Source organism: Anolis carolinensis, chromosome 3, assembly GCF_035594765.1.
Source record: "Anolis carolinensis isolate JA03-04 chromosome 3, rAnoCar3.1.pri, whole genome shotgun sequence".
In the NCBI taxonomy this organism is placed as follows: Eukaryota; Metazoa; Chordata; class Lepidosauria; order Squamata; family Dactyloidae; genus Anolis; species Anolis carolinensis.
Window position 1 is genome coordinate 9732988 of NC_085843.1, and position 16296 is coordinate 9749283.

General features: G+C 41.0%; 1 protein-coding gene across 2 annotated transcripts in view; it reads right to left on the reverse strand.

Annotated features, from left to right (window-relative positions):
- Nucleotides 1-2103: 2103 nt before the first annotated feature.
- Nucleotides 2104-16296, reverse strand: part of rsf1 (remodeling and spacing factor 1) — a 66959-nt gene continuing 52766 nt past the window's right edge. For both annotated transcript variants that reach the window (XM_062974503.1, XM_062974502.1), the window contains exons 14-16: nucleotides 11908-12131; nucleotides 11272-11457; nucleotides 2104-10654 (exon numbers count right to left, since the gene is read on the reverse strand). In XM_062974503.1, the coding sequence (XP_062830573.1) occupies nucleotides 10089-10654; nucleotides 11272-11457; nucleotides 11908-12131 (976 nt within the window). In that variant the 3' untranslated portion in view covers nucleotides 2104-10088. The remainder of the gene's footprint in view (nucleotides 10655-11271; nucleotides 11458-11907; nucleotides 12132-16296) is intronic.

A 16296-nucleotide genomic window follows, 5' to 3' on the forward strand; every position in this document is an offset into this window, starting at 1 on the left:
AAATCTGGACCAAACGTGCCACCTTCATTATCCAACTTAAAATAATTTAGGAGTTTGAACTAAAGAAAAAACATCCCTTTCAGGCTCAGAGCAAAGGGAAATACAAAGAACGAAGTGGATTGGTTGTTGCTAGGTGAAGTGGCCCTCTGTGATGTCACTGGGGAAAAAAGGTGACCTGTGTAAGGTGAAGGAAGGAAAGAAAGAAATGGGGAAGGAAAAAAAGTATAAGGGAAGAACCAAATCGAGAATGCAGTTATGTGTAGAAAAACCACAAAGTTAAAAACCTGGCATTATACTAAATTTCCTTTGACCAGAAGCTGGCCTCTTGGAGAGCCTCTAGTGTCACTGTGAGAAGGTCCTCCAATGTGCACGTGGCAGGTCTCAGGCTGCATTTTAATAGGTGGTCTATGGTTTGCTCTTCACACTCACAAGTTATGGACTCTACTTTGTGGCCTCATTCCTTAAGGTTGGCTCTGCATCTCGTGGTGCCAGAGCAGTCTGTTCAGTGCCTTCCAAGTCGCCCAGTCATCTGTGTGTCTAGGAGTTTCTCATCCAGTATCAGCCACTGATTGAGGTTCCAAGTTTTACCCTGCCACTTTTGGACTCTTGCTTGCTGAGGTGTTCCTGCAAGTATTGCTGTGGATCATAGAAAGCTGTTTCTTGTTTAAGGTGTTGCCGTGCTGGTTGATATCTGAACAGAGGATGGGCCGAAGATGTCACCGCCTTGGTCCTTTCATTACAGGCTTCTACTTCCCGGCGGATGTCAGGTGGTGCAATTCCAGCTAAACAGTATAATGTCTCCAGTGGTGTAGGGTGCTGACATCCTATGATGTGTGTGAATGAAACAAGGGAAGGAAGGAAGGAAGGAAAGACAACGAATAGAAAGGAAGGGAAAAATAGATGGAAGGAGAGGAAAGAAAAAGAAGAGAAGGGTAAGAAAAGGGAGATAGGTGTTGTGAAGGAAAACAAGGGAAGAGGAAAAGAAATAAGGAAAGGAAAGAGGGGATGGTGTATGAAGGAATCTGAGGAAGGAAAGAGCAAGCCACAAAAAAGGATCTGCACAAAGAGTTGTCAGAGTGTTGCCATTGTGAGATAGGCTCTCAGAGCTGGAGAAGGGAGACAGCAGGCAGGTAGCAGTTCTAACCACACCTGGAAAACAGCAGATATATATACTACCTATGGTTTATATGTCTAGGAAACATAAGTCAATTTTGTACTGATATCATGAGGAGCCCTGGTGGCGAAGTGAGTTAAAGCACTGAGCTGCTGAACTTGCAGACCAAAAGGTGCCGGGTTCAAATCCCGGGAGCGGCTTGAGTGCCCGCTGTTAGCCCCAGCTCCTGCCAACCTAGCAGTTCGAAAACATGCAAATTTGAGTAGATCAATAGGAACCGCTCCGGCGGGAAGGTAACGGCGCTCCATGCAGTCATGCCAGCCACATGACCTTGCAGGTGTCTACGGACAACGCTGGCTCTTCAGCCTAGAAATGGAGATGAGCACCAACCCCCAGAGTCAGACATGACTGGACTTAACGTCAGGGGAAACCTTTACCTTTACCTATCATAATGAAGGTATTTCCAAGTATAAGTAGCCCAAAATCCACAAAACCTCCCAAAATCCACAAAAACCTTCCAAAATCCAAAACACTTCTAGTCCCAAGTACTTTGGCTAAAGGATGCTCAACCTGTTCTAAGGAAAGAGAAAGAAGGGAACAGAATAGAAAGGGAAGAAAAGGAAGGAAGGAAAGAAAGTGAAAATCATACTTCAAAAAATACATTTTCTGGAAGTTGTTTCCTTTAAAATATGCATTTGTATCATTAGATCGATGCGATTGCACAAAATATAGGGAATATTCGTCTTTCTAAACTTTTAGGCAGAAGGAAGGGAACACAGGATCCAGCTGCATTGCTCATTAGTTTCATAGGGATGTAATTCAAGAGAATTGTTTGATTTTTAAAGAATTGTGACATCAAGTAAGGTCGTAGTCTGAAATTATTTGCTAGCTCCTTCCAGTCTTGTATTACCTGCAAATTCAACCCAGGAATAAGATGACGAAGCTGCAGCGAGTGGGCTCTTCTCCAACATGCGAGGCTGAGCATCCGCGTATTTAAATGTTTGTTTGTTTTATTATGACAATTTACATGTCATATTTATATGAAAGAAATGACAGTAGATATTATAAACAAAAAACAAAACATTATGAAAGAAAATAAAAATAAAAGTTACACAAGGAGGCCCCCGAGCTATAAAAAGGCTGCAGGCCCAGCTTATACACAAAGAGCTCCGACCAGACCGTAGTGAGACGACATTGAACATTTCATTAACAAAAATATTGGCACCAGCCGTAACATTTTTTTAAAACTTCATTTACAAGGAATACAGTATTTAAACAGTCATGTGCTGCAAAGCTAAAAACACCAGCTGTTAGTTCGACTGCAGTTAATTAACCACTTGTTTTTGAGCGCCAAGGGCACAAGGACTCTCCACCCCCAAGGTACTAATTTTTGTTTTCATGCAAGTGAGTTTTGTGGGGCTGTTTTGGGGAACGGAAAGAGAGAAATGATAAAATAACCCAATATATGTACAGCACTGATAACGCTTCCAGTTCTCTCCCCCAAGTTCGTTTTTTTCCCTCCTCCTTTCATTAGGCAACGTTTGAAAACGATGCAAAAGAGCAATATGGAAATAGACACCATTCCCTCTGCATTGCTGCATAGATCCTATCCTGTGTGACCCATTTGGAAAGGGAAGGTTGATTTTCAGTTGTCTACTCCAATGAAAGGAAATGGAAGATCCATGCCTTCCCGGAATATACAATATATGTTTGTTGGGAGTTGCGGGCATGGGCAAACTTCGGCCCTCCAAGTATTTTGGACTTCAATTCTCATAATTCCAAACAGCCGGTAGGCTATTAGAAATTGTGGGAGTTGAAGTCCAAAACACCTGGAGGTAGATTCCAAATTTGCCCATGCCTGATATAGATCCTCCAATGTCTCATTCTGAAAGCTGTTTTCAAGACAGGGAAATACTCCTACATTAAAAACAATAATCCTTTGATAAACTATTCAAGGTGCACCAAAAGGTTTCAAAGGGAGCTAAAAGGATCATACACAGAACATTTCCCGAGACCAGATTTTGTGCAATTTGTTTCCCACAAATGAAGAAATGACTACACAAACGGCACTACAAGCAATGTAGATGGTTTGAGCAGAGAGGCATGTGTACCTATGCCTTCCATCACTGGGAAGAGAATCAAGCATATGGATACATATGAATCATACATGCATATACATATGAATCATGGGCACATTGCATCAAATACTGCTGCCAAGTTCGTGAAGACGTGGGCCCAAGACCAGCGATGTGAAATATATTGCAAATATTGCTTGATATTATGTTCCTTTTGAAGACTTAGCCAAAAACTATGGATCGCCTAATGGTGGTAGTAGAATAAGTTACTCCAAGCAGGGTCATTTATACAACCTCAACCATGTTAAACCTGAGGCTGCTTTTTCCACAGAACAAAACTTTTAAGTTTGAAGAGATATCAATAGCTTAGCATTTACACAGCGAAAATAAAACAAGTTTTAATACATATTAAGGAATGAAATTCTTTAATATATACTAAAACTATATATTTTTTCAATTTGCACCTATACAATGCAAAGCATACAATGGTGATTCATCTTTCAAATACTTTACGGAATATGAAATGGGGCACAGGAACAGTCAGGATTTTGTTATGCTTCTAGTTCAAATTGTTCAAAGAAGAAAAGCATCTCTCACTCTCTGATGAATGAGAATCCAAGTATTAAGTTTTACCTCATTATTTAGTGGTGGGAGCATCAGTTTTTAAAAATAATTTGGTGGCATGGTTGGCCAAGAAGGTATCCAAAAAGTGCTGCTGTGAATCTCACCAGTCTGTAATCCTGCACTGCTCCCTCTTTTGCTATTTTACACATGGGGAGACCCATTCTAAGCACTCATAAACACATGAAAAATTACCATATGTATTAGGAAATAGAGATGTGAGATGTCAAGCCATAATTGGGGGTGTCTTACTACCATTTGATAATTTTATTCCAAGTTTTAAGGTACATTCCACCTTCTCTCCTCCATTGATATGGGCTAGCAAAAGAACTCTCTGACATTTCTCTCGCCCATTTCTTTTGGAGGAAGCTACCAGGCAACAGATGTAGATGGGACTTTAAAAAGTGAAACTTACAAGCAGAGTGCTATCAAAATGCCAAACACACAGAGAAAGGAGATCATTCATATACAAATCCCAGAATCCTCACTGTAACCCAATGTCTTGATTTCAGTGGGAGAGCCAAATGTGCAATGAGGCTTTATCTGTGGTCCACTCGTCTACTTAGAATATTCTGACTTTGTCTGTAATTTGATTTTCCAAATGAATTGAGTGTTCCCACTGCTGGGGTTTCAGAGGGAACTCTTGAGAAATGCACAAGCTTTTCTGATCTTTCCAAAATATGCAGAGAACTTTCATACATGATTTAAATGGTTCACTAGGACCCTATACAGTATACAATTGTAATGCTATTAATCAGTGGGACTGAAAAGGAATGGCAAAAAGTCATGAAAGTTTAAGAAACACGGTGCAAGTTTTAAGAGACTGGGCAAAGACCACAATGGATCCTAAAGTCCTATGTAAGACTGTAAGATATGAATGGAGGGAAGGTGGTGAATTTCAGGGTCAAAATGGTCCATGTGTTGAACTTTCGAGAAGAGAAAGAACAGAGCCATGGGGCATCTATACAGAGAAGTATGACAAACATACAAATCAAGCAGAAACTGAATATTCTTCTTGCTAAAACCAGAGGGGTAGATGTTACTATCTCTCACACTGATGGAAGGGGAAGAGACAGGGAAAAGACATTGAATTTTGAGCACTATCATGGTTACTGTCTCTACAGCTGCTCAGAAACAGAGCACACAGAGAGGGCAAACATATCCAAGCTGGGAAATAAAGCTTTGCCAATAAAATGCCAGACCAACATAGAAACTCCTGCACTAAACTGCATGATGAAAAAGTCCCCATCTATAATTCAAAGATCTGTAGCTTGAAATAAATTTAATGGAACATACATCAAGTAAGACTTTAAAAGCAAGACTGTGTATCTACCTTTCACTCTTGATTGAAACGATTAGGTCCTTTTCAGTTAAAAGTTGAAGCGTTGCGAACAACTGCGCCAAAGTTCTAAGGGACAGTTACATCTTTGATGAAACCAAATTGATTTTTTGTACTTAGACTGAACAATTACTCGTGCCTTTTAGGGCAAGGCAGGAGGGAGAGAAAAGAGGCAGCCACTGCTGTTGGCTTGCTGATATTCAAACTGTGATTTGACACTGTTCATTTAAAAAGACCCAATAGTCAAGAAGACAATGATTATACCAAATTCAGGGGCAGACAGTTCTGAAGCTGGTCTTAAGAGAAATGGACAAAGCTAAAATGTATTTCAGACATATAAGCGAGTTGGCAAAAAAGCTGTTCCAATTTAATCTACATGAGATGAATAGCCTTGAGTGATATTCTATATTAAGAATACTCACACTAACAAAAAACCCCTCCTTTCATAGGACTAGGACATATGGCAGAAAAGCTTCAGCAGAGCAAAAAGTGTTTGTTTAAACGTATGGGAGCCTTAGTTATCATTCTCCCCTTCCTGACCTGGCCATCATCCAAAAATCCACCATGTCACCTTCCACAATCTCAGAATTAAATCATGATCAGTTTTGGTTATTTCCTCGAAGATTTGCTGAAAATGTAGCCAACTTAACATTATTTGATTTCAACAAGGCAAGGTCCAACCTTCATAGTATGTTTTTTTTAAAGGCAGAGAACTAATCATTTTCCAAATTGTGCCCAAGCAACTTTAGAAGAAGTGTTAAACCTTACTGCTATGTGCAGAAAAAGTATCTCTTAATATAAACATTCATCCAATCATGCTACCTTCCCACTGTTGCTAAAGATATGTACCCTACAAGACTACAACAATGAAAATATCATTCCCTTCAAATCATACACTGCAGTTTCTGATATCTAGTTCAAGGATAGATATAGGAAATGCTTTGTGTAGGGAAATGTTTTGAAGCATTTGTACTCCGGCTGTGGGACAGAGACTTAATCTTTTGAATGACTGCCTTCACACCATCAAGGCCATGTTATTTCCACTTCTGGGGGGCCCTACACCACTAATCCCAGGAAAAAGTAGATTTAAACTGTTACCAAACAGTTTACAACTCTCGTTAACTACATTAGGAGACAGTATCAGATCAAAATTTTCTGTATTCTCTTTTAGAAAGAGGATGAAGGAACTCTTAAAATAGTAAAGTATGGTTATTAAGAAAAAGCTGTTCTCCAGTTCTATGTAAACCTTTGCAAATACACATCACTGAACTCAATGGAATTTATTTCCAAGTAAATACACAAAATTGTAAGACATTCTCTTTCCTTGTCAACTCACTAAGATAAATAGATGTATTTGTGGGGAAAAGTTTTGAAAACCCACTTGGGAAGCACTGGAAGAAAGGGAGGAACCCTGAGGCAATCATGGTCTTTACAAATTCAGTTGGAATACAACTGGTTCTGAAAGTAAAATTTCATATTGAGGGCACCAATAACCTTTCCTATATAAAGGAGAAGCTGTGACTTCATAAAAAAATCACTTGAACTGCAGTTGCCAGCATTACCGATCATGGGATATTGACAATGTAAGGCTGCTGGTTTTTGAAACGATTTGATGTCATTTGGGGTAATTTTCTGCCAAGCTTTTAACCTGAAAAAATTGGAAGGCTTGAGAATGTTCAAGGATTGCAAAAATGCATTCCAATGCAATACTTTACCACACAGCCTTATTTTTTTCTTCTTCTACTCAAACTGTTGTTTTTATTTTTAGAAGAAAGTTTAAGTATGTCACCACTCATTTTGAGTGTACTGCTTGCCTTGAGATGTTGAGGTTTCAAGTGAACTGAATGAGGTTTCATCAAACTCAACTGAATGAAAAGATTAAATGTTGACTAGTTTAAGAGTACATTATGCTCTGTAGCCTCAGCAGTAACTGAAAACAGACCTCCATAGACATTATCCACAGTCATATGATAAGATGCATACATGTCTCTGGGAACAGCTGTGAAACCGAAAAGGATCATTGTGTAATGTGAAGATAATCAATGGGAACTTGACCAAAGCTGGTTCTCTAAAATGTGGGAATGTTTGGCCGTTTACTTTTGAAGAAAGGGGCACTGGAATGGTGCAGAGAAGACACGAGGATGGGAATCTCCAAAATGAACATGGAGAGAAGAAGCCAGCCCCTGTCTTGATTTCTACAGGAAGAAATGAGAGGCAAGTCAATGTGACCTTAAAAATAGTACATAATGTTAAGACAACCATGCAAAATCAATAAAAAAGAGCTCGTTACGATCATTTTCAATAGATGTTGCATACATTGTACCTCTGCACAGGAAGAATCAACTGTCCCTTATGCAAATCCTGGAGAGAGATGAAACCAGTCTCAAATAAAATGCTCCAAATACTTCTCAAATACAATTCTCAAAGTGTTCTGGGGAATTGGTCTGTTGTTGTTTTCCTTAAAGTGGTATTAAGCAATGTCTTTAAATTCTATTCTATAAAAGTTACCTCTATCACACAAATACTCATTACATAAAACGAATCAAGCATTAAATGATCAGACAATTTGGATAGTTTGAAAAGGAGATCGTGCTAATGACCCCATAGCCTAAGAACAAAAAATGCAGTTTGGCTCCACAAGAACTATAGGACTGACTATAGCAAGGATGAAAGTATTTTTCTTTCACATTTCTTCTGCTCAATCCTCCAAAAACAACAGTTAGCAGTGACTCTGCCAGACTCTTTCCTATACATTTCTGGAATTGAGCAGATACCTCCAAATCACTGTAATGGAAATGAAAGGGAAAGGCTATGTTGCTTTGCAGAATCATACAAACAAAAAGAAAATCAAGATACCATTTGAAGTAACATGTGAATTTACAGCTATATTATCTTGTTAGAATAGATACTGGTGATCGCTTTGCTTCACATGAAGGGTGTTGTTTAGATAAGCTAACCTTTGTCAACTTTTGAAAACTTGGGACCCTTAAAGGCGGATTTGAGAGAGAGAGTTAGAATATACACCAAGACAACTGATGGTTCCTCTTAAAATGCTATATAGGGAATAAAAACAGGGAAAGGGAGAGAACTGAATAGGAATTCTCAACACTGTCTTGTGAAGTATTTTGCATTGGCCAACACTCAGCTTTGAAATCTTGATAAAAAAAACAAACCAACCAAATACAGAAGCGCATAGTAACAAACAACTAAAAATGTAATAAAATGCTGAGGCATAAGGAGGGCGAAGGGAGGGCGAACTCTCACTTCAGTGCCAGCAGCAAGACCAGTGCGGCCGTTGCCAGCAACAGGCCCAGCACCAGAATAAAGTCCCAAACCCAGCATTTAAAGAAACAGAGACACTCGAAAGGAAGAAGGACCATTCCAGATGCCAAAGCTTCACAAGCCGATGCTTTCAACAATGCATGTTTTACACTAAATATAAGAGAAAGAAAGGAAAAGCAAACTTATGTAAGCCTGCCTAGTCGCTTAGAGAGCATAGCAGTGAACAAGATCTCAACTAACATTCTTGTTAGAATCATCTTTCAAAGCAGTTGTAGAGTTAGGTAGCAGGCCCCGAGTTTTATGTTACCTGTCTCTGAGAACAATGACATCTTGAAGAAAATATCTCTCCCACGCTATTAATTTGGGCAACTGTCTAATATTAAAATATCTATTAAAAAACATGAAGGGGCTGATTGGCCAGCAAAGGATACTGCAAATTCCAAAACAATTCAGATAGTTGAAGTATAGTTAATGTCTCTCTAATAGTGATTTTCACACACACATATACACACACATATGCCTCCTCAAACAAAAACAAACCCCTGGAAGGAAAAGGAAAAAACACCTGCTCCATTTGCATACTTCAATTTGAAGTAGATACTATGAGCACTGAAGGGATCTTAAAGGCCATCAGTTCTCTCTTTACAGGAGACTTGTCATCTCTCGAAAATGATTTGCTGCACAATCTGGTCTCTTCACAGCTAAAACTGCAACTTCTTCTCTCAAGAGATATTGTGCATGAATGCACAGGATTTAAAAAAAACATTAAAAAGAAGAGCCCAGTTATGAATCGCTAGCGTAGTCTCAAAACGGTCAAAAGCTTGATACAGTTTACAACTTCCCGCTGTACAAAAAACTTTTAAAAGACATTTATCAGAGAGGGAGCTGCAAATTAAAATATGACACGAAATCCTTTTCTGCCGTAGTACTTCCTCCGCCTCTCTCCACTGTGGAAATCCTCAGGGGTCTTATTATCAAGGCTGCTTTTCTGGAAAGCGATTACTAAAAGGAACTATGGTTAAGTTAAAATCTACAAGTCACAAAATGCAACAGTAAAGATAATTATTATTATTTTCTTAAAATTGCCTGTTAAATTGTCATCTAAGTTGTGAACATTTAAATAGAATATATATCTCCTATGAAAAAGGTGGAGCACAAGTGCTTCCGTACCCCTTCCCCAATCCTTTGCCATCACCCACCCAACCAATTCGGATTTTGGGCCCTGACCAACCTGGAATGCTTTTCTTTCAACCACCCGATCCCAGCCCTCATACCCCCAACACCTCTAAATGTGTGTGCACTCAGGAAATATAAAGTCAAAAATATACAAATCTCTTGTTTACTACAAGGTCTGTGTACGTGGATGGAGTTCAGGATCTGAAAACGGAAAAAGGGGAGGGGAGAGAATGAGAACAGGGGATTTATAGTAATTAATCTTGACAAAAAAGTGTTCCAAAAAAACCTGGTCACATCACAGGGGGTCAGGTTGGCGGAGAGAGAGAAAAAATTACCCCAAACTGCAGGACTGGTGAAGTTCTTGACTGCTAAAAAGTGATACTGTAGTGGAGAGTTTTCTAGGAAAAATAAAACACCTTTTTAATAACTGGCCCGCTGGTATGAGCTACCATGGAATAAATTAGCACAAAAAATGGAAGTCTTATAACTGTTCACTGTTACAGACGTAATCGACAAGGTCAGTCACTCGCAAGAGTTCATCTTCATCCTCCTCGGGGCCACCTGCCTCTGGGCCGCTGCTCGTCCCATTGGCCGCCAAGTTGGCATTGGCCGTACTGTCCTTTGGGGTGGGAACCTTGTCGGCAGGCTTCCCGATCAAGTTCTCAATTGTTTTCCCAGGGCTTTGTCCATTGGTGGAGGGCAAATCCACCAGGCTGTAGTCCAAGGGGCTTTCGACCTTCCCAACATTGTCAAAGTCATCTTCGTCATCACTTTCTATCCGGTAGCAGGGCTTCTTGGGGACGTCTGGCGGAGCCTGGGGCTCTGGGGGCTTGCTGGCGGGGACAGACTTCTTGGCCTCGTCGTTGGCACTGCTGCCATTGTCTTCATCGTCTGTTTCGATTCGATTCAGACGCTTTCGGACGGGCCGCTCTTCCTCCTCCCCCTCCTCACCTTCGGAGTCTTCGTCGGAGCTGTGGCTGCGTTTCCGAACAGACCTCTTTGACTTGGCTGGTGGGCCGTCTTCGGAGTTCTTGCTTGTGAAGCTCTCTGGAATAAGCATCAGACTTAAGCATCAGGCTGTGATCAAACTTTGAGGGCAAGCAACAACTTGCTATTGCTTTAACGCAGTGTCATTTACATAAGGGGTGAGCAACATACAGCCTGTACAGCACCCAGGACTAGTTCTGTGGACATGCCAAGGCTTTATGAGACAAGGCTAGATGTCAGTAACAGCCATGTAACCTTCTAACACAAAAGGATTTCCTTCACAGATGCGTCCTCTGTTGCAGAAAACTTCCCCATCTCAACAGGAGTAGGCAGAAGTTTTCTGGGGATGTCCTCATAAATTATCATTTGAATCTGAGTCAGAGTGATGAAAACTTTCTGACAATTCATTTGGAATGATTTAAATTTGGGTATGATTGTTGCTTAAGTTCCCCCAGTGTCAGGCCTACTGCTCCCAACCTAAATTATTTCACAAAACACTCTTTACCCAAGGAGCAAGATAAAGCATTTAAGAACTGCCTGAGCTCTCAACTTCATAAAGTTAGTTATTATTGACATGCTTAAATTCTCCATTGCTCTCACTCACTTGATCTTTCACTTTCTTCTCTGGAATTTTTTTTTACTTAATTTGTGCTACACATCAATATTTTCATTTTTACCTTCACTGTCTGAACTGGATAGCCTGCGTTTATGGATTCGTCTCAGTTCTTTCCCATATCGGAAGCTTTTCTGAGAACCCTCGCTTTCAGAGTCTTCCTTATAGTTGACTTGTCTCTTCTGATTCCGCCGAGATCTCCTCCGGGTTTCTAAAAAGTCATCGCTGTAATCTGAAGACATTTCGCTTTCTGCACAACAAAGAAAAAGAAGCAATTGCGTGAAGTTCAGACTGTGAAGTGGGAGGAATTGCCATATGTATTAACAACAAGTTGAATATTCATCCTTCTCAAAATGACGGAAAATTCCACCCAAAAGAAGAAATTGATAGTTTTGGTCCTTTCGTGGTTTCTTCCCATATGAAAATGAACTTCAAAAAAGCCTTCTGACACTGCATCATGTTGCCAAGAAATGTTAGTTCTCACATCCTTCCTCATGGATAATTATTATAATGGGTTCAAAGTCGCAACAGTTGGCCAATGCCAATGTTTTCTAACTGACAGGGTATTACAGTCAACCCTCCACATTTGTGGACTTAACTTTTGATAATGTGATTATTTACTAATTACTAGACTTGGGGTCTAGTGCTGAACACTTTCAGCCCAGCTGCCAAGTGACCAAAGAAAAATGGTCCAACTTACCAGAGTTAGCGCTTGCGTTGTCCTCAGAGTCCTCCTCTTCATCGTCTTCTGAATATCTTTTCTTAACTGTTTTTCTCCGCAGCCGCCTGCTTTGCCTCATTGGCCTCGAATGGTGCCTCCTGGGCCGACGCCGGGAGTATTCCCTATCGCTGTCATCATGTGATTGCTGATCCTCTTCACTTTCGTCTACATTCTCATCTGACACAACAAACTCATCCTGAGATCTAGGGAGATAAAGATCAAGGGGAACAAATCTTGCAAATTAGAGAACTTATACCAGGCTTGGGCAAACTTAATACCAGGCTGTTAGGAATTGTGCAAGTTGAATCGAAAACACCTGGAGGCCGAAGTTTACCGAGCACAATTCAAAGTGCTGGCTTTAGCCTACAAAGCCTTAAATGGTTCTGGCCCAGCTTACCTGTCCGAACATATCTCCCCTTATGAACCACCTTGTAGATTGAGATCATCTGGGGAGGCCCTGTTCTCGGTCCCGCCTGCTTTGCAGGCACGGCTGGCAGGGATGAGAGACGGACTTCTCGGTCGTGGCCCCTCAGCTGTGGAACTCCCTTCCCAGCGATGGAAGGTCAGCCCCATCCCTTTTGGCCTTCAGAAGGAAAGTGAAGACCTGGCTCTGGGATCAAGCTTTTGGATAACTGTGCAGTGCAAGAATGGATGTCTAAAATGTATAATGACCTTGGAATGGCTTTAGACAAGGATTATTTTGGTTGGCGTGATTTTTAACTGTTGTAATTTATGTCTAAATTTTTAAATATTTAATATTTAAGCTTTGATTTTATATGTGTTTCGGGGCATCAAATTGTGTAAGCCGCCTTGAGTCCCCTTCAGGGTGAGAAAGGCGGGATATAAATGGGGCAAATAAATAAATAAATAAATTTACCAATGCCAGACTTATACTGGAAATAAATATTCAACCTAGCCTGGCTAAGATTTACAATTTAAAAAATCAAACTCGTAAAAGAAAAAAGCATACTTATTTTAGCAGGCTTTGCTTTTGTCATGATTTCCATTTTGGTGGCCAAATTATAGCCCTGTAGAGCTGGTGGGGCAGACTAAGGACCTTGTAACATTGGGCTAGATTCTGTTTTTCAGCCCCTTTACATGTAATTCCCAACGGGTCCTATCACATGACATTTGTCCCCTTCCGTCAGCAACCTGTTAAGAAGAACGGCCTGCATAAGGGAAGCATGCTTGCTCCATCAATGTCCAACAGTTACACAAATGACCAGTCACTGCCAGAAGGAAAGAGTTTTATGTATGTTGACAATCGTGCCATCACCACCCAAGGAGGGAGTTTTGAAATGGTTGAACAGAAGCTATCCGAAGCTTCAGGTGCTCTTACTGCCTATTACAGAGAAAACCAGCTGATTCCTAATCCATCTAAAATGCAGATGTGTGCTTTTCACCTTAAGAACAGACAAGCATCTCGAGCTCTGATGATTACCTGGGAAGGAATCCCACTGGAGCATTGCAGCACACCAAAATACCTGGGAGTTACCATGGACTGTGCTCCGACTTATAAGAAGCGCTGCTTGAGTATCAACCAAAAAGTGGGTGCTAGAAATAATAGCATACGCTGACTGGCACAACCTGGGAATCACAACCAGATACAGTGAAGACATCTACCCTTGTACTTTGCCACTCTGCTGCTAAATACGCACGCCCAGTGTGGAATACATCTCACCATGTTGAAACAGTGGATGTGACTCTTAATGAGACATACTGCATTATCACAGGATATCTAAGTCCTACATCACTGGAGAAACTGTACTGTTTAGCTGGTATTGCACCACCTGACATCTGTTGGAAAGTAGCAGCCTATAATGAAAGGACCAAGGCCCTAACATCTCCAGCCCATCCTCTGTTTGACTATCAGCCAGCAAACTACAGACCACTACTACAATGCAGTTTGAGCCCTGCCACATGCACAATAAACAATCTTCTTACTGCGACACCAGAGACACTCCAAGTGGCCAGCTTCTGGTCAAAGAAAATCTAGTATAATGCCAAGTTTTAACTTTGTGTTTTTAAATACATTATAACTGTATCCTCAATTCACTTCTGACACGATAAATAAATAAGCAACCTGTTTGAATCCATCTTCAAAATGTCTCATAATGGAGTAAATGAACACAGGATTTAAATTGTGTTTTATTAATTACTAGCTTATTAGAAGAAGGCAGTGTTTGTTTTGGGATGTTAGGTAATAGCACTTAGGTTTGGTCCAAATTTGTCATTGGTTGGGTTCAGGGCTCTCTGGATAAGGGTGAACTACAATTCCCAGATTCCCAGGGCAATTATCCCCAAACCTTGACAATATTCGCAGATGGCCATGTTGGGTCTGTGTGCCAAGTTTGATCCAGATCCGTCGTCGGCTGAGTTCAGGGCTCTTTGGATATGGGTGATCTACAACTCTCAGATCCGAGATCAATCACCCCCAAATCAGGCCTGTATACATAGTTGGCCATGTTGAGTCTGTGTGCCAATTCTGGTCCAGATCTGATGTCGGCCGAGTTCAGTGCTTTCTGGATAAGGGTGAACTACAACTCCCAAAATCAAGGTCCATTCCCACTAACCCCTGTAGTATGTTCAGTTGGTCATGGGGCTTCTCTGTGCCAAGTTTGGTACCGGTCCATTGTTAATGGAGGTTACAGTATCAGTGAAGGTACTGCAAGTCCCATCATCTGTGGCAAGTTTGGTCCAGATCCATCGTTGGTTGGGTTAACAGTGCTCTCTGGATGTAGGTCAAGTACAACTCCTGTAAATCATGGTGAATTCTCCCCAAACTTCTTGTTCAGTTACTGATCAATTCCTCTGTTTGCTGTGTGCCATAAAAAAAGGTAGGAAAAGGTTAAGGGAGAAGCAGTGGGCGAGGCCTGCAAATTCCACACCAATGGAGAGAGAGAAAAAAACCCTGGGATGTCCACTCTGGAGGAAAAACAGAACATTTAGGAGGACATTGTCCCTGCATGAAAGCCCTCACTTGGATGGGGGGCAGGATGGTGTTTGTCGAGGACACAGACAGGGTTAGGGCTCTATGTTCATGGCGCATACTATAGCCTGTAATGTCAGTGGAAGTAGGGTCATGGGTGTCTCCTGCTTAGTGGGAACTATAGCTGTTTGTGGAGCCAGGAGGCTCTCTGTGTAAGTAGACACCTCTGCTATACACACACACACATTTTCACTTTTATTATGTGTATAGATTTTAAATCTCATGTTAACAGGAGTTTGAGACTTCCAGGCTATGTCACTGCGGAAAATTAGATTTTTTAAAAAAGTGACGTAGGTATACATTTGAACAGATTGGGAGGAGTCCGCTTTCTGTGGTGTGAAGAGTCAAAGCACAGTATTTTCAAAAAGTGTGTACAGTGGTTTGTATTTGTCCCGTGTGAATACAATATGCACCCAACCCTTAAATCAACTAAATGCATTGCGATTTAACATTTCTTGATATTAATGTCATGAGGTCCTAGTCACTCCCTCGAACCCCTTCTCTCTGATTTGCTGGTCACTCATGCTCAGTAAGAGATTCTCGATGGAGCAGCTGTTATTTTACAGACAATTCACATAGGATTGGCGCAGAAGTATCCCATACTTTCCCAGCTCAAGCTTTACTACATTGTTCACTAAAACCCAGCAACAAGCAAGGCTGTTTATCTCCAGTCTTTCATCACTCAAATTCAAGTGCTGTTTCAATATATTTCCAGCCAGACACAGGACAAGGAGAAAAAGGATGGGCTAGAGTCCAGAAAAGGAGGCTTTGCTAATGAAGGCATGCTTGATTTTGGAGGCTCTAGACCAGGGGTCCCCAAACTACGGCCCAGGGGTCACATGTGGCCCATCGAAGCCATTTATCCGGCTCCCGTGGAGGCAGCTCCCTCCTTCTCCGCCGAAGGAGGCACGTGTAGCGTGATGGAGGAGGGAAAGGCGTGCGCCTTTCCCGCTTCCTCCCTCACCTGGTGCGCGCCTTCCAAAGCTTTGCTTGTTTATAATAGTATTTTAATTATTATTTAATTAATTATTAATTATTAAAGGGTGCTTTGCTAGTGCTTTTGGTGAACAAGCAGAAGGGGGTTGGACTAAATAGCACAAGGGGTCTCTTCCAACGCTCTTTATTATTATTATTATTATTATTATTATTATTATTATTATTATTGACACAATGACACAGTATAATACAGCAAACGAGATGTATATGCTGGATTTTGAATCACAAATCAAGCACTTCCCAAGTTTTTAGGACCGTGTGATGTATTATTATTATTAACAACATTGAGGCTGGGTGGCCATCTGTCAGGGTGCTTTGTTTGTGCTTTTGGTGCACAAAGGCAGAAGAGGGTTGAATTAAATCGCCCATGGGGTCTCTTCCAA